General features: G+C 41.5%; 4 protein-coding genes across 7 annotated transcripts; all 4 read right to left on the bottom strand.

Annotated features, from left to right (window-relative positions):
* Window positions 1–100: 100 nt before the first annotated feature.
* On the bottom strand, window positions 101–6,890 carry tradd (tnfrsf1a-associated via death domain). Of its 2 annotated transcripts, none has more exons than XM_070965789.1 (5): window positions 6,842–6,890; window positions 3,673–3,829; window positions 3,298–3,578; window positions 2,567–2,714; window positions 101–867 (listed from the first exon to the last, which is right to left on the bottom strand). In XM_070965789.1, the coding sequence occupies exons 2-5, from the start codon at window positions 3,824–3,826 to the stop codon at window positions 569–571; spliced, it is 882 nt and encodes a 293-aa protein (XP_070821890.1). In that variant the 5' UTR covers window positions 3,827–3,829; window positions 6,842–6,890; the 3' UTR covers window positions 101–568. The 2 variants fall into 2 exon arrangements, with proteins under 2 accessions (XP_070821890.1, XP_070821898.1); XM_070965797.1 differs by lacking the exon at window positions 6,842–6,890 and adding an exon at window positions 6,502–6,651.
* Window positions 6,891–7,790: 900 nt separating this feature from the next.
* On the bottom strand, window positions 7,791–13,546 carry ogfod1 (2-oxoglutarate and iron-dependent oxygenase domain containing 1). Its single transcript, XM_070960568.1, has 13 exons — window positions 13,338–13,546; window positions 12,420–12,565; window positions 12,276–12,322; window positions 10,527–10,627; window positions 10,316–10,432; window positions 10,130–10,221; window positions 9,928–10,056; window positions 8,915–9,028; window positions 8,766–8,845; window positions 8,437–8,684; window positions 8,231–8,359; window positions 8,062–8,120; window positions 7,791–7,971 (listed from the first exon to the last, which is right to left on the bottom strand). The coding sequence occupies exons 1-13, from the start codon at window positions 13,495–13,497 to the stop codon at window positions 7,810–7,812; spliced, it is 1,584 nt and encodes a 527-aa protein (XP_070816669.1). The 5' UTR covers window positions 13,498–13,546; the 3' UTR covers window positions 7,791–7,809.
* Window positions 13,547–14,614: 1,068 nt separating this feature from the next.
* On the bottom strand, window positions 14,615–17,565 carry nudt21 (nudix hydrolase 21). The gene is made up of 7 exons (XM_070959811.1): window positions 17,253–17,565; window positions 16,137–16,337; window positions 15,993–16,056; window positions 15,818–15,907; window positions 15,567–15,642; window positions 15,308–15,422; window positions 14,615–14,824 (listed from the first exon to the last, which is right to left on the bottom strand). Exons 1-7 carry the CDS (start codon window positions 17,372–17,374, stop codon window positions 14,803–14,805), a joined length of 690 nt encoding a protein of 229 aa, XP_070815912.1. The 5' UTR covers window positions 17,375–17,565; the 3' UTR covers window positions 14,615–14,802.
* A 1,151-nt stretch (window positions 17,566–18,716) lies between these two features.
* On the bottom strand, window positions 18,717–23,774 carry LOC139335177 (uncharacterized). 3 transcript variants are annotated; one of them, XM_070968671.1, is made up of 9 exons: window positions 23,582–23,761; window positions 22,589–22,692; window positions 21,979–22,444; window positions 21,776–21,868; window positions 21,654–21,690; window positions 21,325–21,396; window positions 20,343–21,171; window positions 19,687–20,258; window positions 18,717–19,379 (listed from the first exon to the last, which is right to left on the bottom strand). In XM_070968671.1, the coding sequence occupies exons 1-9, from the start codon at window positions 23,678–23,680 to the stop codon at window positions 19,084–19,086; spliced, it is 2,568 nt and encodes an 855-aa protein (XP_070824772.1). In that variant the 5' UTR covers window positions 23,681–23,761; the 3' UTR covers window positions 18,717–19,083. The 3 variants fall into 3 exon arrangements, with proteins under 3 accessions (XP_070824772.1, XP_070824779.1, XP_070824762.1); XM_070968678.1 differs by having other exon boundaries at window positions 19,687–21,171; window positions 23,582–23,774; XM_070968661.1 differs by having other exon boundaries at window positions 18,717–19,376; window positions 19,687–21,171.
* Window positions 23,775–24,226: the final 452 nt, after the last annotated feature.

Here is a 24,226-nt window from a genome sequence, read left to right as displayed (position 1 = left end):
GATGTTTTCAGTTTTAATTACACTAATGCATCAAACACAAACATGAAGATCTTTTTTTTTTTTTTTTTTTTTACAACCATTTAATTTGTATGGACCCATTTCGTAGAAAAAAAAATCAATAACCTTCAGTTGTGCACTCATTAGAAACAAGACCCAATGGGTTCAATCTGTTATAAAGCGGAAATACAAGAGAAACATGATGAAAACAATGTCACCAGTGTATTAAACTCAAGACAGCATACTTTTTTAACAGTGGTGGCAGATCATTTCATCTAAATGAAAACAATAATACTAATAATTGTAGAGCAAATCAAAATATGAATCAGTTCTCACAGAGATGTTAGCATGTGTTCACACAACCTGTCTGAAACACGCACGCACCCACATGCACCCACCCACCCACCCACGCACACACACACGCACACACAGGAATGATTTTGAACATCAATCAAAGACAAACATACTGTATATAAACGCACGCAGGACAGAGTCAACCACTCCTCAAGTAGAGAGGACCCGTCCCCCTCAGTTTTCACAGCTCGTACATGCAGAACAAAAGCACACAGAGTTACTCTCGTGGCTGTACGTCCAGAATATTTTCAGCCAGGCTGGTGAGTTTGCAGTCCTCCAGTGCTTTGACCAGTCGGCTCAGCTTGGCTGCTCTCCCCTCCGCCTGGAGGAAGCGGCTCAGCAGCTGATAGGCTTGCTCATACAGCCCTTCTCTGTCATACTCATAGGCCAGGTTGTCTATGGCTGGACCCTTCAGGGCCCGGCAGCTCTTCCCCAAGGCCCTCCCTACATGCTTCCACTGGCGGCCCACTCCATTAGAAAAGCTCTGGACATCTGCTGCCGTCAGCATTCGGTCCTCTGACGGGCAAAAGGATAAGGGATGAAGGAAAAAGAAACATTAATGTAAAGTGTACTTAATTATGATTACGTAAACATTGGTTTATACACATATGTATGAGTTAACAGTGAACATTTCCATGAATAATTTACAGACTTGCTGCACACCTTAACCTAAGGACACCAACAGGACTGGTTCTATATATGTTAGGCCTCCAAAGCATTAAAACAGCATTGATTGATTTTATTTGGCCTCTTGGGGACAGTGATACAAGCTATAAACATAACATTTCCATGTTAGCACATATAAAGTTGTCATGGAGACCCCGATAATAAACAGCTGCTGTTTAAACACCCTGCAGACGAGGAGGAACACCAGCATTTAACTGGAGTTTTGTTTGTGACTGATGTTCCTCTCCTTTTAGCTCTGATTTGGTCCCCAACAACTCCTGAGGGAAATATCTGGCTCCATCGCTGCCAAATGCTTCACTATGTTCACCAGCTAGTTGCTAACTTTGTCTATCTGCTGTTTGGTGCTGAAAACAACACCAATGAGAGGAGTGAAAATAAACTGAAACACTAAAGCTGTGGGTCATAAAACTAAGGCAATGAGCTGAAACATGCTGAAATGCTGCTTGGAGATGGAGCTGCAGAACTGGCTGATAATTCTCTGTGAGGTTTTTCACCACAGTCAGGCCCCTTCACTTCACCTGCAGACATTTAATCCATTGTGGATACCAAAATATTGATTGGCACAGCTTTATGATTGTAAATGTGTGAGGGCCTCTCTTTCTTAAATAGAGACAGAGAGGCCAAAGCGTTTGCCTGCTCTTCACTGTTTAAGAATCAGAAACCAGAGCAGCTACTGCTGCTGGAGGCCTTAGAGGAGCACTCAGGGAACAGAAGTCCCTCATGCCCCGATACAGCAGAGTGTCTAAGGAAGCTGAATCTAAATTGACATGAACTGAATCCAAATATTAAATTAACTCAATCAGAAAATCAAATTAACTTTCAAGACACTGTAGTCCCTCATCAGTTAAGGTTGATTCAACGGTTCAATGTGAGGTCGACAAATTTGAATCAATGCAATCCAAATACATTATCTGCAGGCAGTAAATCTCTTCTCATAGACTGAGCATCAGTTTAGGCTGGATTGAAGAGACAGCTGACAAACAGCACTGACTCCAAATGCTGTCAGAACATCTAACACAAGGGGATCAATCAACAAATTTGGATTTTGCGTTAAAAAGTTGTTTTTTGACTGCAGACCAACAAACCTCTGATTGCTGAGGCCTGAAAGAGTTCAAAATAATACGACCTCTAGACTGTGTGACAATGCAGCACTGACACAGCTGCTGGTATAAATAAATGCAGGCTGATGCTCACTCTCACAAATTATGTATCACAAGCAAGCTTCACTTTAACACATTACTGTCTGGATGACAGGAAATCCATTTAAAACTGTTGGGTTATGCTTTGTAAAATGTTTGGAAGTAAATCTAAAAACACAAACAACTGTATGGTCATTTAAAGTTGACAGCATGGCTTCTTCACCATGTGCTTCTGGGGAATCTAATAAACAGCACCAAGCACCTCAAAATGAAGGAAAAAAAACTCTTTATGTGATATAAATGCTGTTTCACCTGTTTCCTGACCTTTTAAGGCTAACATTTTGTACACCACATAAGACTCAAAAGCAGAAATGGTCGTCTCGACTCACCGAACACTCTGTTCTGAAACTTGAAGCAGTTGCTGGGGACGGGAGACTCTTCCTGTGTGATAGAGGTTGACTGTGGGGCAGAGCGGAGGGCCTTATCCTGCAGCAGCTGTTCCAGATGATCGATCTCCTCGTCGCGCAAGCGCTCCGGCTGACACAGAATGACAAAGAACGCGTGAGTGTTTGTTCTGCCGCCCACTGGAGTGACGTTCCTGAAAAGCTTCACTGCTCTTCCCTCCTCTGTTGTTCTCTAACTGAGGTCTTTATTCATCGAGCCTGTCAAGACATCATTTCACACGCCGAGTCTTATTTCTACACTGGATACTCGACACTTTAACTTTTTATACCAACAGGGAGTCATACAATCCAGCATCAGATGACAATTAAATTGCAATTTCAGAATCCCAATTAAACTTAGCTTTTTTGTTATTGTTGTTCGAGCTAGCTACTTAGTGAGATTCAACAATAATTCTTAAACTGACTTATTTCTTTGATCACTGTGAAAAAGTTAACTGCAGCTTTGGGGTCAACTGAAAATGACATCGGTGGAACATGTCACTCGCTAGTGATTGGTTAGCAATAAAAAGAAAAAACCCACACAAACACAATGTCAGGCTGACGAAACGAAAAAGCGATTAGTCTAATTATCCACCAAAGTACCAACTACTTGAAAATTATACAGGAGCTCCATCTCAAACAGCCCAAGAATAGACAAACAGAGACATCCAGTGTACCTGTGACAGGTGGATGTGCTGTAGGCAAAGTTCTAGGTTGTCCAGACAGAGATCCAGGATGTATGTGCTGGCCTTCAGCTGGGTTTCCACTGTGAGCTCTTCGGGAAGAGCAAGGAGCCGGCAGGCGTGTTGGGAGAGGGACTGATGCACTGTTCCAGAGCCGTAGCTCTCCAGGAACTGCTGACAAGCGGCCACATCCACAAACTTCACCTCCACCCCCAGAAAGGGATCAGCGTCATGGACCTTAAGTATCTCATAACCACCAAGACCTCCTGCAGAATCTGACCATGGAAAAGACATCCAAGAAAATGTATTTGTCTTTTATCTTAATTACTATACTATACATGCCTGATACATGCTGACTAGACTGCTCACCTGTGAGTGTCAGCTTGATGACTTTGAAGATGATGAACTTTCCCTCCTGCTGGTCTTTGTAGAGAGAAAGCAGGTTCACAGCAGGACAGAGGGACTGCAGAAACAGGACTGCACAGCCCGTCCATGGCCCACCATCCACAGTCTTGTCTGCCATTCTCTGAAAGCAGTTCTGAAGATAACATCAAAACGATCTTTTGTCTGATGTGCAGACAAGGACAAGAGGATCATTATCTCCACTTCATTCTCCATGATCCTCTTCATAACATCACACATGACAACACTGACTGAGGCTAAAGATGCTTACTTTGAACCTGAAGAAAAAGATCCCTTAACCTCACGCAACTTCAAAGTGAAGGCCCCTGCAACACTGGGAGTCGTGAAGGTCCAGAAGTTACTGAGAGAAATCAGAACAACACTGATTTCTGTGGCTTATCCTTCACTTTGCTGAGTATATGAATATGTGGAATTGGCTTTTTCAGCTCTGTCTTTTTATTTTATTTCAATTTGATGGTGTTTCCAGCAGTCAGTGAACTGTTGACTGGACTGACAATGTAATTTATTTTCCTCTCTGTGTTTATTTGTAACATCTGTGTGACTGTTGGCATAGTCTTACTCTCATCTGTAAAGCGGGATCAATCATTAGAATTGGCTTTGATAGAAGTGACTGCTTTTTTTGTTCCTTTTATAATAGATTTTAAGGATTTTTTGAGAAGGGCTGCTATTACATAATACTACAAACGTTTCAGATGATGGATATCATCATCTGTAATGAGACCTAAATAAAACTAAAAGCCAAGAAAGGATTAGGGATGTAGCAATTCAATATATTCATGATTATATTCAATATTTGACGGCAGTGTGACAATTTAATTCATTTTCAATAATACGCTTTCCTATTGCATTCCTATTGCGAGTGGTTTAACATTTCAGATGTTAGAATGAAGTCTCACATTGTTCAAGCATTAGATCTCACTCATTTGGATTATTGTCCAGGGTTAGGGTGATGTGGGACAAATGCTTCAAAAAAAGACAAATAAAAAACTACCGTTAGTGCAGAACAGAATAGGGCAAATGTTGGAATGAGTGGAATCACCAAAGAGTCGGAGCTTCAGCCTCTTAAATGTGTTGATTTGCTGTTTACTACCATTATAAATTAAAACTCTTTGGTCTGTTATTTGAACCAAACCGCTTATTTCATCACCTTTGGCTGTGTTACACTGTGATGGTACTTTCCACCAACTTTTTGACATGTTGCACACTCCATGATCAATCCATTTATCAATCTGCAATATTAAAACAAATATGTGCTGGCAAAATCAGCTGTATTGTCTCAGTTACATACCCATGGTACTAAACTGATCATCAGATTCTGACCTGAGACATGACAAAATGTTTGACACACCTTTCCGTTCATCTGAGGCAGGTGATACACTGTAAATTCACTCTCACGATCACTTCCCACCAAAGCGATGAGCAGAATACACCACATAGCCTCTCTAAAGTTAAGAGCCAGGACCAATCACAACTGAGAATATGTTTCCTCCTTGAGTTAAAACCACTTCTCTCCTAGTGGTCCATGGTTGATGTGGCTTCACTCCACTTTACCCTTTTTTACCCCATCCTCCCTTTTGAAACCCTCATTACATAAAAACATGTTTAATCTCAGCCCTCCCCTCCCCCAGTCCAGCCCCTAACTCCTGTTCTCTGAATGAACAACAAAGCCTGCTAGCTCACTCTTGGTGTTGTCTCCATGCTCAGGATGCAGAGCGCTCTCTGTGGAAAGAACATCTCTGAGCTGGATTATATGCATGTCCTCATATTTCACTAATACATAGTATGCTTGGCTACTGGTCCTACAGGAATGTCCATAACTTAGCCAGTATGTAATTATATGCTATCCTATCTACCGGGACTCTGGAAGTACACTGTGAGATCTGTTCACCAGCTGTATGAGGATTAAGTGATCACAGGAGCTTAAAATATATCATTTAGCTTTTCCTGCCAAAAGGCAACCTCTAGTATTCCCTGGACAGCTGAAAGTCAGATAGTCTGAAAAAAAAAATTGATTCACACAAGGACGTGCTTTCACAAATTAGTAACTTTATCTTTTTGTGATGATGCGAGATGATGTCTGTTTGTTTTGCGTAGTGTGTTTCGTGTAGTTGTCTTTAATGCTTTACAGCTCCAGATGTGAACTAAACAGACCTGCATATGATGGCTTGAAATAAAGGAAATCCATGAGCCATCCAATGAAATAAACTGTTAGGTTATCACTTATGATTATTTTCAGGGTGAATTAATATGTTATTCATTGTTGTCATTAAAATGTCAGGTAAGTTTGAAAAAAAAAAAAAAAAAAAAAAAAAAGCACATTATAATTCCTCAATGTTCAAACTGATTCAATTTGGCCCGACCACCAGTACAAAACATAAACAATTTTTTGCTTGATGAAAGATATTGTTTTTTTTAATCCATCATCAAAATTGTTGGCATCATGTCCAGTGTCCTTTCTAAAAACAACGCAACAACAAAGCATAGCTAAAATTTGTTTCGCAGTTTTTCTGGAGGCATGTTGTTGTTGTTGTTGTTGTTGTTGTTGTTGTTGTTGTTTTGATTTTGGTTTTTTGTTATATAATAATTAGGGTGAGAACAAATAGCCAGACTGTAGTATAATTTCACGTGATTGTAACACCAGAGTGATTCATGTTTTTGCAGAGGACGTGTAAGCAGAGTTTAAACAGCTGGCCTAGCTAAAGACGAGGTTGCTAAGCGACCCAGACGTACAGTACAGGTGACTTTCGGTTTGAACACGTGAAGTTTGCTGGTTACCTGCCACCGGTGAGGATTATTTATCGAGAGGTTTACAGCAGCATTAATTCGACCAACCGGAGGTAGCACCGTCCATTCATAAATCGCAAATGTCAACGACTTGTGTTAAGACATTAAACCGTATTCGGGAGTTAGTATGAGAATGCAGTTCGTGTTGGTAAACGTCCCGTACAGTGGACAGAACTGCCGTAAAACTTCGGACGCGGCTCTCGACCAAACGGAGTGTCGGAGTGTTTACTGGACAGCTAAGAAACACGGGACTAGGCACATTTGATGTCTAACTGGTCATTCTTTCGACTTCCTGTAAAGTAATTCTTCGTTAAACTCGGTACAAACTTACCTTGAAACTTTCTTATATTGTTCGATGACGCTTCCTCCTGCGGGATCACACCCACTGACGCAAGTCATAACTTCCTGGCCCCCCATTGGCTGAACGTAATAAAAAAAGAACACTCTGATTGGTGGAAATCAACATGCCGCCTGGGGAAAATCGTGACAGGAAGGAAGTGTTTTTTTTTCTTTTTTTTTCAATGTAGGACTCCATATGCAGGTTCAGTTACATATATTGAGCGATGAGCATTTCGTTGTACTGATTTTTTGCTACCGAAACATAATCGTTAAAGTCATGGCTAAAACTGATGAGAGTTAAAAGAATCAGTGAAATTGGACAATTAGGAAGTGTTTGAGGGCGACAGACTGCTTGGTCACTTGACCAAATCAGTGGTACTGTAATTTTAACAACTATCGATCTACTCCTCTTTCCTGTGACAGACCTATGAGACCTGTGCAGTCTTACTGTGGTTCTATAAACAGTTACTGTTCATGTTAACAGCTGTAAGCAAACTTCTGAAAACCCATAAAAATATGTAGCCATTAATTAAATGTTGATCATTGAATTAATCATTGAGGTAATTTATGAAGGTGCAAAGACTTTCAGTTTTCCTTTTTTATGTCAATATGAAATAAATATCTTTGAAACTGTGACTTTTGGTCAGCCAATTATTCATTATTTTGTGATATTTAGCATCAACAGCAATAACAATAGCAGTGCCAACTGTAAGAAGGCAATAATGTAACTGAGAAACCTCAGCAGACTTTCTGTGGACTGAGAATGTTCAAATACGTCTCTTAAAGTTTCACTGACACATCAACGTGTCCTTGAGCATAACACTGAACCACAAACAGCTCCCACAGAGTTAATGAATGTGGACAAAACTAATCTATGTCAAGCATCTCTGTACACATCACCTTAGGAAGAGAGAACAAAGATTTCAAGAAGTACACACGAGAAGAGATATACATATATCTTTATTCATAGTACACAAAAGAGAAGTCATACAATGGTCTGTAGGTTGAACTGTTATCAGACTCAGAGGAGCTTTTATGGTTGATGTGTTTGACAAATTTGAGGGTTTCTTTGTCTCTGTAGACGAGGGCGAGGCAATTGTCCTCTGGATACACTGTCAGAAGCTGCGATGAGGAGGAAACCAAAGCAATGATGATCACTGAAGCATCACCCACACATGTACACCTGCACTTTTTACTGTAGTCAACACTCACCTCCTCATCTTCTTCATTAGCAACGTAACACGTGAAGCCCCCAAACTCTGAGTGCCAGTCTATGGAAGACAATTCAAGTGTTGTAACGGTGACAATATTGATTGACAATTTGTGTGTGTGTGTGTGTGTGTGTGTGTGTGTGTGTGTGTGTGTGTGTGTATAGACTCACCTGCACTACAAAAAGGCAGTACAAGGTCCAGAGCATACTCTGCTCGTGCTGCCTCTGCATCATGCAACAAAGTGTAGCAGCCATGAGTCCATCGACGCAGTTCACCACAACACATAGGTGTGCTCAGCTCTAAAGGACAAACAGAGGTCAACACACACGTACACCCACAGCTTTATAGACTTGTGGCTGAAGAAAGTGACACACACCTTTCTCTCCGCTTGTATTTGCTGATGTTGAATTGTCAGAGGACCCCGAGGCTTGTTCATCAGGCACGTCCTGCTTCTCCACTTTCTCTTCACCTTTATCCTCATCGTCATCATCAGCAGGACACAGGTAGTGCAGTCGAAGTCCGGTGAAGTTGGAGAGAAGCAGGAAGAAGGCCTCTGAATGAAGCAGCTCCCAACATGCGCTCACACACTGTGGCAGGGTATCCAGAGATGCCACTTCATAGCATCTAAATACAAATACAGTGAATGTAACCACAGTCAAAATATGAGCTGTTCCCAAATGAAATGATCTGTGAAACGTGCCCTACCTCTTATTAGGCGGACCTCTCTTTGTCCACTGAATCTGAGTGAGTCGCAGTGCTTCACTCACCTCCCTGAATTTCTCCTCCTGAGGACAGACACACAATCAGCCAACAAGAATGGGAGGACACATGCAAGGCAGTAAAAACGAAGTTACCTTGAGAAAATCTTTGAGCTGAATTTCAGAGCTGTCCTCAAACTCCTCCTGAATCTGCTCCTGATAGGATATGTCCAGGTAGACTGGATTGACCCACTCCAGGAGCAACGTTTCCTGTGATGAACACAGCAAACACGTCAGCGGGAGCACAGGCTGTCCATTAAATATTAAGTTGGAGCCAGCAGAGGATTAGCTTAGCTTCTATTCAGGAAGTCACTGTTACCAGCCAAGAAATAATGCAGCACATAACCTCCTGTAAGACTGAAATATGATGTTCTTTTCCTTTGGGTTTTTGTACAGATTAAACAAATGAAACATAATGTGTTAATTTGTGAGATTTAGAGGTGTTTGTAGATGAATTTGGTAACATTTGGACAGAGCTAGGCCAGCCTTTTCCCCCTGTTCCCAGCCATTATGCTAAGCTAATATAATCAGATGCTGGTGGTAGCTTCAACAGACAGATATGAGAGTGGTATCTTCTCCTCCAGGTCTTGACAGGAAAGCTACTAAGCGCATTTCCCAATTTTTTTTAAATATCACTATAAAAGATAGTTATAATCCTGATTCCAAAAAAATCGTGACACTGTGTAAAACAGAAATAAAAACAAACTGTGTTCACCAACAACGGTTTCACATAGTGTTCCTGAGTCCATGTAGTAACATCCTTTATACAATCATGTATTCACATTGTGGTGAACCTCACTCCATCCTCGCTTGTGAATGACTGAGCCTTTCCACGATGCCCCTTTCAGACCCAATCATGATACTACCACCTGTTACCAATGAACCTGTTTACCTGTGGAATGTTCCAAACAGGTGTTTTTGGCACATTCCACAACTTTCCCAACCTTTTGCTGCTCCTGTCCCAACTTGTTTGAAACATGCATTAAATTTAGAAGAAGCATATTTAAAAAAAAAATCAATGAAGTTGATGAGGTCAAACATAAATATATTGTTACAATGTACAATTAAAAAAACTGAACACATCTTTGTGCATATTTGAGCAGACTCACATCTCTTGGTAAGTGTGGGCTCCGAGGAACAGGGGCCTCTATGTGGCGAGGGGGACGTTCTAAAGACGGCCCGTGAAACCAGCCACTTAGAGACAGACGGCACTTGTCCTCTGTAAAAACCTCTGACACCTGAACAAACAAAAAAATCCATCTGAGATCAAAGGTACACCATTGATGAAAAGGCATGGGCATTTATTCTTACTTGGTGGAAGGAGACTGGAGAAACTTCAAAAAGGACGAGTGTGTTCAAAGAGGGTACGAGCGACTTCACGATACTCTCTGGTTGGAAATTACCTGATGACAAAGATGAAAATTATGTAAGACTTTGTCTGACTGATTGTTGTCTAAAAGCACAGAAATACGCACACACACAAAGTGAGACGCTCACTGTCTGTTGAGTAAAGATCGAGGGTTCCTCCGTCACTGCTTTGCCATGGAGGCACCAGATATAGGATGAAAGCAACACGCCTGCCCTCCAATTCATCATCATGACACAAAAGAACATCTGGAAAGAAGAGAGAATGTAACATATATGTAAAAAGGAAAATCTGAAAAAAAAAACCCTGATCGAAATAGCCTCAAAACATAGCAAAGCTCACCCGTGTATTCGTATCTGGCACATGAAATATCCACTGTGGGCTCCAGTTCAACGCCCAACACTTCCCCGAGCCAGGAACGGAAACGCCCAAACAGCGCCGCCCTGTGAACAGAGACACAGATTAGTGCAAACTGCACTTCATTCACCGTGGTGTACTGACAGCGACAGTACAGCTGAACCTTTAACCAAGTAATAAGCCTCACCACCGGTTCGACCGCTTCAACCTACCATGACATTTTGTTGTGATGTAAATAATAGATGATCACAAGAGGAGGCCGTCATTGTACATCTAATTATGGTATTTATTCTCCAGGGCTTTAGAAGGTGTAACACTGTATAATCACAAGTAAGCATGAAGAAGGAATGACGTGTTTCTCCACAGTAAACACAGCTTGTCATATTCAGAATTTAACAAACTAAACATTATTTTTAAATAAATTAGAGGACTGTACATTATTTTGCTACCAGGGTAATGTTTGAGTGTTAAAGGTAAATTTTTCTTGATTTCTACATTGAGATTTTCATTTTTCCTGGACCCTGCTCAAACACTGAACCTCTGAGCAGGCGTGGCAGCTCTTACTGCTCCATAATTCAACAATAACAGCTTTGTTTCTAGTCATTTGTTTGAAAGCCCCAACATTTACACTGCTGTAATATCCCAGTGTTCCAGACTGAATGAGGCACAGTTGTTCCGCTTTAACAGGGATCGCCTTGTGCTCACAGGTGATTAACTGCAGCTGAATGCATTTTCCATTAAGTTTACTGTACAGTCCCTCCTTGCCAAATGTTAACGCTACCTTTCAGAGTCAACAGCACTAAATGAAGGAAACACACTAATTCAGAGTCAGGCGTAATCTCTGGCTCCACCTGGTGGAGCTGATGAATAAAACCCAAAATGACTCCCAACCAGTGGGCTCACCTCAGCATTTCACCACGGAGAGTCATGTGATGCTTAAATAAAACAACTTATTTTAACATACATAACAATGCAGAACCAAATGACAAATACAGATTAATTTAAGTCAAGTGTGTCTTTGTTGAATCTGGGACCGACAGCAACTTGCTCTCTAATTATCTCCCCAAGCAAAAGGTTTTTAAAATATTCATATGCAATAAATAACAAAAATAATATAATACATACATTTATATAACATTCTCAAAGCTGATATCAGCAGTGAGTAAAAAATAATGAATTTGAACTGTTCTCTCAGGATGAGATAACGGTTGATTAAAGTGGTTTAAAGTAAGTAAGCTCATTTTGTCCGATAAGAAAAAATACAGTATCTGGCACAATGGACCAGCAAATGTGCTTGAAAGTGATGCATTTCTTTTTGTCAGGTGGAGAAAAAAGAGAAACACAATCAGGATGACCAACTGATAAATACTGATTACAGAGGACTCCCAGAAGGTAAAATGTGCTTTCAATAACAGTTTTTCTGTCTGGCCGATCAGGCAGCAGCGCTGCTGAGATCAATTTTTCCATTAATCCCCAGCTTAGTGGTTCAATACGAGCTCATGAGAAAGACAGTAAGACACCAACTTGCTTGACTGTATAAAACTGTGTTAGACACTTGACTGAGTCTACCAAATGAATATAATATAAGGTTTTAAGCACTTTATCTCCTACCTAATAGCAGCTCCTGATGAGAGAGTGTCAGAACACCAAGCACTATGCACTCTGCTGCAAAATACTCCTAACAATACGTTACTGGCATATATAGTACACGTGCGCAAGTTTTTTTTATTTTACCTCAGTCCTGCGATATGCGGCTCCATTCTCTTCCTCAAGTCATCTGACTGCATGGGAACAACAACAAAGTGAGGATGTTGAGATAACAACACAAACCCACTGGGATAAATCCACGAGAAGGTCGGAGAAGGTTTGACAGACAACCTGCTTGAATTTGTACAGATCATTTGACTTCTCGTGGAAGGTGAGGCCCAGCAGTTCTCTCTGGAGGTTCTCCACGAAGGTCTCGCTGGCGAGGAAGTTCCTGATGACGCAGTGAGGGAAAGGGTGGCAGTCCAGCTCCAGATCCCCTTCAGGTAAACAACAAAACATCATGTGACTGCATGAGATGCTTCTTCTGCTCACGCAAAAGATTAGCCACACAAACCAAGTGTCAGGGGCAGTTACGGCCACAAACTTGACTTGATGAGATCAAACAAAACAGAAAATATCCCCCTCGATTCATATCCAATCTTTTAATATATTAGAAGGTTGTGCAATGTGACAATTTATACAATGAGAGGATGTAAGTATGTCTACCATCAGAGATTTTGACCTTTTTGGTTTATACTGTTGTAGACTTTCAATGCTGCAAAGCAACGAGCAGGACTTTTTTATGTAATCCCGGTCTAAAAACAGAAGTTGCATAAGCAGTTTCTTGATTGACTTTTCTGAAAACACGCTACATCATTACACATATAGGTGTATAAAGTAGTAAATTAAGTCTTGATGGCGAAGCTGGATTAAGTTATTATAAAAGGCTAAAAACAAAATGACAACACCAAAACAAAACATGACCTGGTCAAGTGGCTGGCGGTGGTTTCAGCAGTTTAATCGGCTGGGTTTTCTATGTGCGTCACTTCTTTTAAAGAACATCTGCTTCACGTTTACTTTGCTGCTGAGTTTATGATCTACGAATGTTGTGATAAGTCAAAGAGAAACAAGCTCAGACAGACCAGGACTCAGAGTCTGACTGTAGGCCGGTTTTATGGCCGGTGACCTGATGGGGTCTGCTGGAGATCTGTTGTCCGTTAATTGAGCAGTGCGTTAGATTTGTGGCAGCACGGTGGGAACTTGACTCACCCTGTCTGCAGGGAGTCCTCTGGCTCCATGCCGCCTTCACTGCCCTCTTCACCTGCTCGTCCTCCACAGCTAAACAAAGTTCAGCCGTTTCTTCGCAGTTCTTCTTCTTTTTCTTCTTCTCTGTTTTGTTATTCTCATCCTGTCGTCGTTTAGAGGCCATTAAACAAACTGTGACAACACTCACGTTAGTAACGTGTGTGGGTGTGAAAGGCTGCTTGTCGCGGGTAAATGACGTTCAGCCCACGTGCATTAAACCCTGAGCAAAGACTGTCAGGCAGCATTGACAAATATCCCTTTCTATGTTAAATTTGTCTTAAAAATCAATCAAATGGGTAAATCTCATTCATAAATGTTGAAAAGCCCTCTTTAGCTGCAGGAAGGATGAAAGATTACAAATATTTTCATGATTTTCCAAGCAACCAGGTCAGACTATCAAACATATCATTTCTCTTTAAAGAGGATAATTTACCCAGAATATCTTCCTGAAAAAAATCCTACATACTAAAATTTGCATGTTTGTGGCTTTCACAACAGAAAATGTTAGATTTGAAAAATTCTGGTGCTTGCTGCATTGCTCACATCGTGACTTAAACCTCAACATAACTGAGCAACCAATGAAATTTATCAGGGCAATACCCAAATAGCTAGCTAGCTGTAAGTAATACAATAACATCACACTTAATCAATTCTTCTGTCTTCTATTAGGTGAAATATTTCAGTTTTCACATCCACTTGATGCATGTTCACTGGAAATTTGATCCCCATGTTTAGAGTGGATTAGGAAGTTCCTGCCTCTCTCTTGGTAAATGTACCACAGGAGATAAAAACAGATCAAGAACAAGAACAAGTGACAATATAAAACAGCAGCATTTGATTGTTTTGTCATTAGAATTATTATTCAACATTATCATTTTCTGTTGTAACCATGGAACAATTTAACATAACGCCTTCATCTCAGTCTTGAATTATGTGATCAGTAAACTGAAGAAAATACCCAAAATTAAAATCCCTTCTCTTTATATTTGCTTTGAAATTGTATCAGTCAGCCACTCACTTGCTCTTTGAACTTTATAAAAACATACTCAAAGGACTGTTTTATTAAAAAGAAAAAAACACAGCATTGTTACAGGTTAAAACAACAGGAAACTCAATGATGCAGTTTGTTTAATCAAACATTGGTCTCCTCCGAGAGGACATAAAACCAGGTTCTCATCACACTGGAATACAGACTTGTATACTACAAAAACTAGTAGTTTAAGATTAAAAAAAAAAAACAACATTTTCTTCCGACAGTATAAACACCCTTGTGAACTGTCAATATACCTGACATGACAAGCTTTTGTTTTGTGAAAGTTGAGCTAAAGATGAGACCTTTTTTTTTTTTTTTTCACCATATTGTCTCTCATCTTCCCTCAGACGGGGCTGCACTCACAGAGACAGCCAGACAAACTTCTGTTCGCCCAAATCAGTTGTAAATGAAGTTGAACCTAAAAAGAAAAATGATAATTACATTTCCAACCCATTTACTGACAACAGTTTTACAATCTGCAAAAACTCTGTGTGTATGCATACAGCATATGTCTCCTTTATCTGAAACGGCTCATCAAAACACAGCGGGAGTCTTTGTACACTTTGTGCCGCCCTGCAGGCTCCAGCTGAGGCATAAACATGCCAACAACTGACCGCTTTCACTGTGTTAACTGGTGTTGATGAAATGTTTAGCAGGTTGCTACATTACAAACATGAATGTAAGATGGTAATTTGTTAGTTTAAAAATTGTAGGTCATAGTACACAGGTTAGGTCAGTAATTTAAGATAATAAATCCTTGAGGCGGACCATTAATGGGATGATATTTCCAGCAATTCAGTTTTTTATTTAGCTACTGTAACAAGGAACATAAAAATGAGTTTCAATTACATTTCGGCTGTTTATACAATGACCAAAGAAATGCATAAAACATGAACAATACCTGCTCAATAGCTGTGGTAGACTGGAAATGATTGGTCCATAACCAGGAGCGTTGTCATATAGTTCAAACAACGGCGCTGCCACCAGTTTATAGTTCTTGGGGACAGCAAACAGCGCTGAAGAAACATGAATCCCAGGTTTCAAAACAAGAAGCAATCATAGCAATTCTTCATGCACACCACTGAGTCTACCTGTTTTTTCTGCTAAACTTCAGTGCTAAATTACAATCATTTCAAAAGTTCCACTGTGAATGTACTGACCTTTTTCCTGCAACTGAACCAGGAACAGTTTCTTGTGTTCCTTAGGTTTGGTGATGTGAGCTGGAATATAGGGATACTGCAAGAAAGACAACATCTTACAGAAAACTCATTTGCAATTCCTAAAAAGCGAAACAGTTTGGACAACATAACATAAAGAAATAAATGGACTATTTGTGTGTTTGTGAACAAATTTCAAACTCCAGTCAGGGGGGACAACAGATGCTGACCAGGCTGCCTCTGTGTGTTCTAACCTGTGGAGGCTCAAAGTTGGGGCGCCACCAGTTGCCAATACAGTCGTCGATCACCCAGTCCTGTTTCACGCCGTCCTGCCGTCCAAGGATCTAACATTCAAACAAAAATTAATACACATAAACTCCACAATCACCAAAGTAACGAAAACCTAAAACTGTGCTGTGATGTAGCGACCTCAGTCATCAGGCGTTTCAGACCATCCACCTCATCTTCTCCAGGACACAACTCTCCCCCGGGCCTGCCGGAAAGAAGCAAACTATCAGACAACTGTTTGTACTGCGGGGTTCATACAGGAGCCTCTGAACATGGACTACTCACAGTTTGAAGAAAGTGGTGCCCAGCTGCAGAAGCAACACATGAGGTAGCCTGTGTTCATGGACAATGAGAACGCCCTCCACTGTCCTTCGCATTCCCATTTTATCAAACTCTTCCCGCATCCGCTGGAAGCGCGCAGCCACTGAGCTGTCCTTTTCATACAGAGGCTCCTTGGTGCCAAATGTGTAGTTGGTAAGAGGATACCTGAAGTGAAAATACACATATGCAAAGACATTAAGCATGGCCAGAGATGGTTACAGCTTGGTTCATACCTACATGCTATAAATCCAAATGCTGTGATATACAGGATAATGATAATAACATAATTTTAAAAGGCTGCAACAGATAATTATTTATTAACCCACTTTTTGCTTTTCTTGATTGTTTCAAAAATCTATAAGTCACTTTCTGGTGCCCATTAGGCAATCATTCTATAACTGACTACAGCTAATGAAAAATTACTTACATTTACAATTAATCTGTTGACAATTTCTCTATTAATTGTTGGCAACATAAAAATTTAGACGTGTGTTGTAAAGTATATTACAACTTCTCAAAGTTGGCATATTGAAACTGTTTTGTCGAGAGTCCAAAAGTCAAAGACATTTAGTTCAATATTACAGAAGACAAAGAAAACTTGCATAACTTCCATAATATGTATATTATGCTCCCACCTGAGTAGCTGCAACTTGTGATTTGAATTCAGATAATTGCATTTTAATCAATGTAAAAAATGATGTGACTGCTGAGGGAAATAAACTATGAGTACTACATGCTTGGCCATTAAATTAATACGCCATATGATTTTTTTTTTTTTTCACACATTTCTCACTGATACTTTAGTCTACCATTCCTAGCAAAATAATATACACAAGCCCAAAATATGACCACATGGCTAACGTTGATGTGTTGTGTCAAACATGTTACATTACATGTAACCAGTATAGCCGAGCTCGAACAAGGACCCAAATTCTTCTAGAAACAATAAAAGACAATTAGCTAATTGAGCTAACGTTAGACAGACTTGATATGATTGTCGGTCGTAGGTCTAAGTTAACTAACCGGCACATTTTGATATAAAAACCCGTTCATTTTGCCTTATTCCCCACATGAACTCACAGGTTGATGGTCCTCTCCAGTGTGAGCGGTTTCGCAGGCCCGCTAATGTATTTGTTCCCAAACTGAACGCCACTACCGCGCGGCCAGCCCGTAGACGAGCGACTGGGGGGCACAATCGACATCTCTAACGCGTGCGCGACGAGGCTAAATCCTCCTGCAGATGTAGCTCAGGTGGTTATTAGTTTGAAACACACAGATTTATCTAACGCTGAATAGCAAAAGCAATTATGTGAATAATTCACAACAATTTGTCTACCGTCGTTTCCCTCAGCCCTCCTCTTCCGGGTTCAGCGTGTGGCTTTCTGGCCATATCCCGGCCAGCGACCCCAGCTGGTCAGGATGATAGAAAAAAAAAAACAAAAAAAAACAAACAAAACATTTCACTTTATAAATTAGAGGTAATTGATATTCAGCTCTGATTGATGTTCATGTATATGTATTATTTATGTATAAATGCTAATGAAAGATGTTTTGAACAGTTGTATGAGTTTTATCAAACAGGCCTCAAACTTGCCCATATTATATCGGTCTGTCTCCAATAAAAGACTGATTCCCTCTTTAATCAGGTAAAGGAAGAAAACATGTTTCTAAGCAAACGTTGTACTTCAACGTGCAAGCTGCACGGCCAGTGCTCTGCACTATCATGAAACAAATGGCTTAAACATGTCTACAATAAAACAAGGTATAATTTTAGCATAAATGTAACATTAAAACAGGAAATACTCATACTTTCTGCTATATAACTCACACATAGTTTTCTGTTTTTGAGTTTGTGAAACAGGCACACCTAAAGGAAGGCCCTCTGTACTTAGACTGGGCTAAACACTCTTCACTTTGAGCTGACCTTTCATTGGATTACCAGGGTGTCTGCCTATCTGCATCAACTGCCTTGAATATCTAACATATACAAAATCAGCATGTATTCATTATCAGCTATACCAAAGCATGTGGCCCAATAGATCAAGACAGTAAATTTTATGAATTTCACTCTAGTTTTCAACATTTTGCTCAAAAACTGACTTCTAGTTTAATAAACCAAGTTATAAATCAGACTGATTTTATTTCCTTATTGAGACATGGCTTAATAAGGGGAACATATATTGCAACATTTATGTTTAATGTTGTACATGATCCCTTACAAAACAGTAGTTTGACAAAACACCTTAACTCTGCTTATTGGCTTCTTCCAGGCTTTCAACAATATCTCACAGTCTTCCTCATCAGATGGACTTTACTCAGCTGTCATAAGGTAAATCTGGCACTTAAGACCATTGCTGGACAGAGACAATGATATAAGACCACCTGTGATAACAACTGAGAGATCTCCATCATAACTTTGGAAGTCCATGAGCTCCAGAAAAAGCTAGCAAGTGTACGTTAAGATATTCTTGTAAAAAACAAAAAACAATGAAATGTTAGAAATAATACATAAACAGACAAAAAAAAGCAGAAAGAATGACTCAGTCAATTCAATATTCCATTTAATAGTCATAACTATGTCTCTTATCCATCTATTGTAAACATGGTGTATTTTACCACAGTAGTTGTCTTATGGTACATAATCATACGTGCAATGCAAAAATTCAAACATAAGTTAAAAAAGGACAAAGACACTGCTGGATTTGTTGATTACATCACACCAAGGGGATCTCAGTTCTTTGGTCCAGTGGCCCACCCTATGTGGTGTGCTGCTGTAATGTGGTGGTCCCTGTAGGAAGTGCCATGGATCGTCTGCACCCCCCCCCCCCCCCCCCCTTTACCCTTTACTGTGGCCTCTCCTGCCCCTGTCACAGTAGTTGGTCCCGTATTTTGCAAATTCACTATTTTTGAATTACTTTTCAGCCACTGACTTAGTTTCTTCTTGTTTTTTACATTCTGTCACCCCCTCATCACTAAACAGCTCGCCATCTTTCCATGATGCAGGTTCAGCCATTCCCACTTCTGTTTTCACTGCATCTTCTTCAGGTTTCACACTTTCCTCCTGCAATTCTTCCTTTATCGCTTCGCTGTTGACCCGAGCTGGTTTTTCTTCTTCATTCTCACTCTCCTTCCTGCCATCGATGACTTTCTTGCTGTAATCTGTATCGCTTTGCTTGATCTTTTGAACCACCTCAAGCTCCTCATCTACTGTTGACATAGGAAAACCACACCATTCAATATACACTAGAGCAGGCATGTCCAAACTATTCCACAAAGGGCCGTGTGGCTGCAGGTTTTTCCTCCAGCCAATTAAGAGGATGCAGTCTGACCAATCAGCTGTCTGAAGACTGAGATCAGCTGATGAAATGAGTCAAGTCTGGTGTGCTGCTGCTTGGTTGGAAAGAAAACCCTCAGCCACTCGGCCCTTTGAGGAATAGTTTGGACATGCCTGCACTAGAGAAATACATGCATGCATGAAAGTATACATTATATGCTCACAGAGCTTAAAACGTACCTGTCTCCTTCTCTGCAGGCTCTACACCGGATCTTTCCTCAGAAAATGACTGTAAATCATTGTCTTGGCCTGGATTAGAGGGTGCTGGACCAGTCAAATGGTGAGAAGTAGCACTTGAGCTGTCAGGAGTGGGGAGGCCAGAGATAGTTGGTGAGAGGGTAGTGCTGACGTTGTTAGTGTAAGGTGGGTCTGAGTCAGTCGGGAGTGGGGAGCTAATTGCAGCTGCGGTTGCCGAATCGGTGGTGGAAGTGGTGTCTGCATGGTTTAAACTGGTCGTGGTGGTGGTAGTTGTGTCAGTAGGGTTTGTTTCACTTGAAGAAGTGGAGGGGGCAGAGATATCGGCAGGGCTAGGAGTGACTGAGTGAGTAATGGTGGAAGTAGAGATAGAATCTATGCAGTCGTTGGATGTTGGGCTTGTAGTGGTGGTGGAAGAGGTGGGACTGGTGGGAGGAAGGGCAGAAGGGACCAGGGAGGAGGAAGAGGTAATGGGGGCGTCAGGTGTAATGGTATCACTTGACACAGGCAGCTGAGATGTTGTTTTAGTGACTGATGAAACTAAAGAGCTAGCAGAGGTGACTGAAGTGGAATCATCGCTAGCTTCAGTAACTGAATTGGTGGTTGTTTTAGTGACTGATGAAACTAAAGAGCTAGCAGAGGTGACTGAAGTGGAATCATCGCTAGCTTCAGTAACTGAATTGGTGGTAGCAGACATATCTGATATGCTGGTGGAGGGTAAAGAAGCTGTGGTGACAACAGAAATAGATGCATCACCACCAGCAGCAGGAGTAGCATCAACTGAGGAAAAACCATTTGGCTCTGGGAAAGTCAATTTAGTTGACAGATTTGTTGATTCTGTGGAAGCCGGGCTTTCATTGCAGGCCTCAAAAACAGTATCTGAGCTGGTAATGGAAGGCGTAGTTATTGTTGTGGAGTTGGAAGTGACAGAGAGGCTTGGAGTAATGGACTCAGAGGAAATGGAGGTAACTGAGACAGTGGCGGGGGGCTCTGTGGGTGTAGTGGTGCTTGTAAGGGTTGTCGGGAAGGTAGCAGTGGGTAGTTCAGTGATAGTAGCATTAGCTTCAGTGATAGAGGGTTTGCTGTTGAGCTCTGTAACATTCGTGGGTGTTGTAGCTGCTGCAGTAGGGTTAACAGAGTCAGTGCATATATCTGAGTCAGAGGGCAGTACAGTACTTGAAGGGGAAATCGTGAAATTGGTTGAGTCAGGGACAGAGTTGGAGATTGTCGGTATAGTAGGAGTGGTTGTAGCAGTGAGGGCAGGAGCAGGGGCTGATGGGGTTACAGTTGGAGTAAGTTTAGTTGGCGTGTTTGTCTCCCCTTCCTGTATTTGGGCTAGCTCGTTCTCAGGTGTGTTGCGGCCAGATGTTGTGGGGGGTGGACCTGGCTTGAGAACTGGCTTTGGAAGCAAAGCGGGTTTCCCGGCTGACTCGTGAGCTGACACACTTGGGCGAATTTGATGCCTTGTATCTAAAGAAAAAAATTAATGTGAAAGTTATTTAGCTTGTCATACCAATATGATATGAGTCAGTGAACCTGGGCATGTGCTTCTGTGTGTGTGTGTGTGTGTGTGTGTGTGTGTGTGTGTGCGTGCGTGCATGCGTGCGTGCGTGCGTGTTTTACCTGACGACGCAGACATCGTTCGAGGTTTTGTGAAAGTAGGTGGTGGCTCAGGTTTACTGTCAATGATAGTACCTGAGGCACAAAAATCATTTACATCTTATTATAAAGAGGGAATTAATTCTTTATAATGTCCCTTTAATGGATGGAGAACAGTCTTATCAGCCCAAAGAGATACTGAATCATTTTAATGGAGAGCTGATCCATGTCACAAAGTCTCTCGCTCTGAGACAAATCCGTCACCTTCAAAGATTAATTTTGCTTCATTAACACTAAGCTAGAGAACAGCAGAGTTTGATCATATTAGACGTCAAATAGAGAGAAAAATATACCTTCAGATTCTGCCTTTTTCATCTCTCCCTCCTGATTCTACAAGAATAAAGAGGTATTTAAACACCTTTGAAGACTACACAGAATCACATGTATCTAATTGCAGACATATACATTCACACACCTGTGTCTCCCCTGGCTGGGCTTTGGAAACTCCAATACGTTGAAGCATGAGATGGAGTTTCTGTTCAAAGCTATGTTGGCCTTCGAATTGTTTCTGAAATCAGCAACAGCAGAGTGATGAGTGCTTTCAAAACATACCCATTGTACCTTAATGTGTATAAGACTTTATTAGACTATTAAGACTTAAACTCTGCTAACACTCACCTTTGCAGTGTTTCTGGCATTAGTAGTCCCTGCTGCTGCTGATCCAGACAGCAAAATGAGAGACTGGGACTTCCCCTCTCTGAGAGCTCGGCGGGGAGGCACCGCTTCACCCCTCAGCGGTGGAGCACCAGAAACAGGTGTCTCCTGAACAGCTGACTCTCCAGAAACAGCGCTGGGATGTTCTTTTGTTTTCTCCTTTTCATTTTCTCTGTCATGCTCCTTTGCTCGTTCCTTTTCTTTTTCTTTCTCGGCTCTGGCAACCTCCCTGAGCGGGCGGATGAAATCAGCGATGGAGGCCTTTTTGGGACGCCCCTCTTGGCTTGCTTCTGATTTCAGACCTCGTCTCTTTTTCAGTGTAAAGAAATCACCAAGCTTCCTCCTGAGTGTTTTTGTCTGAGGTGGACAGGGGACAGAGCTGGCAGGAGCCACTTCGTGCACTGTGATAGTTTCTTCATCTTGCTTTTTCCTGAATAAAGGATCATATGCCAAATCAAGACTGTGCGGATCCGGTTGTATAGTACAAGTTTATCAAAGCAGTATTGTTAGGATCTAGATGAGTTGAATATCAAGGAACTGTAAAGAGGCTAGTGTGGCAGCTGGTGATACTCACAGTGTGTCCGTAGGAAGTACTCTCTTAGTAAAGAACTCTTCAACTCCTTCATCCACCCTCCCCATGAATTCAAGGGCTTCATTTTCACTCTCAATTATTGTCTCCTAATTTCCACACATATACACAGAAAATACATTTCATTCCAAACATCAAACAAACCGATGCTGAAGAGCAACTTGTATCATATGAAACTTTACATTACATAACCCTCACCTTTGAAAAACCCACACACTCTGGCACTAGTGTTTCCTCTGCCTCTATAAGTGTATTTTGGTTTGAATCGCTCATCCAGTCATGCTACAAACCAGCCTCCTGGGAGTCAGTTGCTCAGTAACGTACAATAGGGGGGCGTCACTGGATTTTACATGCGGAATGAAAGGAGGATAACTCATTTTGCCAATGTAGGTAATGTGATATCCAAATTGCAGCTATACAGTGTTGCATCATCCTGATCATATTAACATCTGTGCCCACAAGTAGCAATAAAAGCCAGAAGGTTGACTGCAGAACGCAAATTTAGCAGAAGTCACCGTTACATGATATCCAGTCAGGGGAATTGCTTGAATTTTGTCTCCTTGGCCATTGGCTCCAAGGGAGTGACTATATGTCTACAGCCTAATCGCTCTGTGACAACATGATCAGCTCAGTGGAAAATGGAAATGATCACACACACACTCTTGATACAATCGTATGGACAAAATAAAAACGGCACTAGCTTTTTCCAGAGAGAGCACAAGAAGACATTCAGACAAAAACCAAGTGTGGGCTCTTCAAACAGCCAGTGACCGGTACAATGGGACTGCCTTATTCAAGCAGGGACCAGGCATCTTTTACAGCACTCCCCCTCCGTCCTTCCCTTCCCCCTGCCTCTCCCCTCTGTACCCTATTACATCTCTCCTCTCTCCCTCCCTTCCATTTTCTCTCCTCAAACACACACCACCTTTCCCTCACACTCCATCTTTACAAAACCTCTCTGATGCCCCTTCACTGTACCTGCGGTCTGCTGGGACGATAGTTCAGTTTTTGTCGGTGGGGTCTCGGTCTGCTCTGGGTGTAGTGCCTGAGCGCTGGTCCGCCCAATGGCAGCTCCATTGGGGAGACACGGCACGCTGTTGCCGTGGAGCTCTGTTGCCGTGGCTCTGTTGCTGAGGCACCGTTGCTAAGAGCACGAGCAGCAGTATGTAATGCCTCCACTGAGGTGGGAGGGGCCAGGCCGGCTAGACTGACAGATCTGACAACAGAACCTCGCCTTTCTCTGCCCCCTCCCCTCTGAGAGGAGAGCCATGAGAAAAAGCTGGTGATAAAATAAGAAGAGGCAGAGACAGAGGAATGATCACATTTGTTTCATCCATGTATCCAAGCCTGTGACAAGTGCACATATCAGGATATACTGCAATGGAAATAGGTGAAATGAACAAAATGTTCTATTGGTTATGTAACAAATTAATAATTTATTTTATATGCGGAAAAGATGCTCTGAAATGCTGGAAGTGACAGGCTGACCTGGTAGATACTTTTAGCACCAAAAAAGTGTGTAATGAGACACTATAGTATTCTTGTGAATTTCAAAGCAAGATGTCTCACCAATAGCTGGCAACTATAGAGGAAACTGTCCAAAACAGTCCTAAGAGGATTGTT

This window comes from Chaetodon trifascialis, chromosome 1 (genome assembly GCF_039877785.1).
Source record: "Chaetodon trifascialis isolate fChaTrf1 chromosome 1, fChaTrf1.hap1, whole genome shotgun sequence".
NCBI lineage: Eukaryota > Metazoa > Chordata > Actinopteri > Chaetodontiformes > Chaetodontidae > Chaetodon > Chaetodon trifascialis.
Note: the sequence above shows the minus strand (reverse complement) of the source record. Positions and strands in the feature narration are given on the sequence as shown.

What these genes read in the sequence shown, in the direction of transcription:
- tradd (XM_070965789.1), bottom strand. Translation starts at nt 3,826, where the DNA reads ATGGCAGACAAGACTGTGGATGGTGGGCCATGGACGGGCTGTGCAGTC. An exon ending in AGCACATCCACCTGTCACAG is followed by an intron (nt 2,715 to 3,297) that starts GTACACTGGATG and finishes ATTCTGTGTCAG; the next exon opens with CCGGAGCGCTTGCGCGACGA. An exon ending in GTTTCAGAACAGAGTGTTCG is followed by an intron (nt 868 to 2,566) that starts GTGAGTCGAGAC and finishes TTTGCCCGTCAG; the next exon opens with AGGACCGAATGCTGACGGCA.
- ogfod1 (XM_070960568.1), bottom strand. Translation starts at nt 13,497, where the DNA reads ATGGCCTCTAAACGACGACAGGATGAGAATAACAAAACAGAGAAGAAG. An exon ending in CCGCATATCGCAGGACTGAG is followed by an intron (nt 10,628 to 12,275) that starts GTAAAATAAAAA and finishes CTCTGTTCACAG; the next exon opens with GGCGGCGCTGTTTGGGCGTT. An exon ending in AGAGGTCCGCCTAATAAGAG is followed by an intron (nt 8,685 to 8,765) that starts GTAGGGCACGTT and finishes ATTTGTATTTAG; the next exon opens with ATGCTATGAAGTGGCATCTC.
- nudt21 (XM_070959811.1), bottom strand. Translation starts at nt 17,374, where the DNA reads ATGTCGATTGTGCCCCCCAGTCGCTCGTCTACGGGCTGGCCGCGCGGT. An exon ending in TGAAACGCCTGATGACTGAG is followed by an intron (nt 15,908 to 15,992) that starts GTCGCTACATCA and finishes TTTGAATGTTAG; the next exon opens with ATCCTTGGACGGCAGGACGG. An exon ending in CTACCACAGCTATTGAGCAG is followed by an intron (nt 14,825 to 15,307) that starts GTATTGTTCATG and finishes TTTTCTTTTTAG; the next exon opens with GTTCAACTTCATTTACAACT.
- LOC139335177 (XM_070968678.1), bottom strand. Translation starts at nt 23,680, where the DNA reads ATGGAGCTGCCATTGGGCGGACCAGCGCTCAGGCACTACACCCAGAGC. An exon ending in ATGCCAGAAACACTGCAAAG is followed by an intron (nt 21,869 to 21,978) that starts GTGAGTGTTAGC and finishes TGCTGATTTCAG; the next exon opens with AAACAATTCGAAGGCCAACA. An exon ending in GCCTGCAGAGAAGGAGACAG is followed by an intron (nt 19,380 to 19,686) that starts GTACGTTTTAAG and finishes CTATGTCAACAG; the next exon opens with TAGATGAGGAGCTTGAGGTG.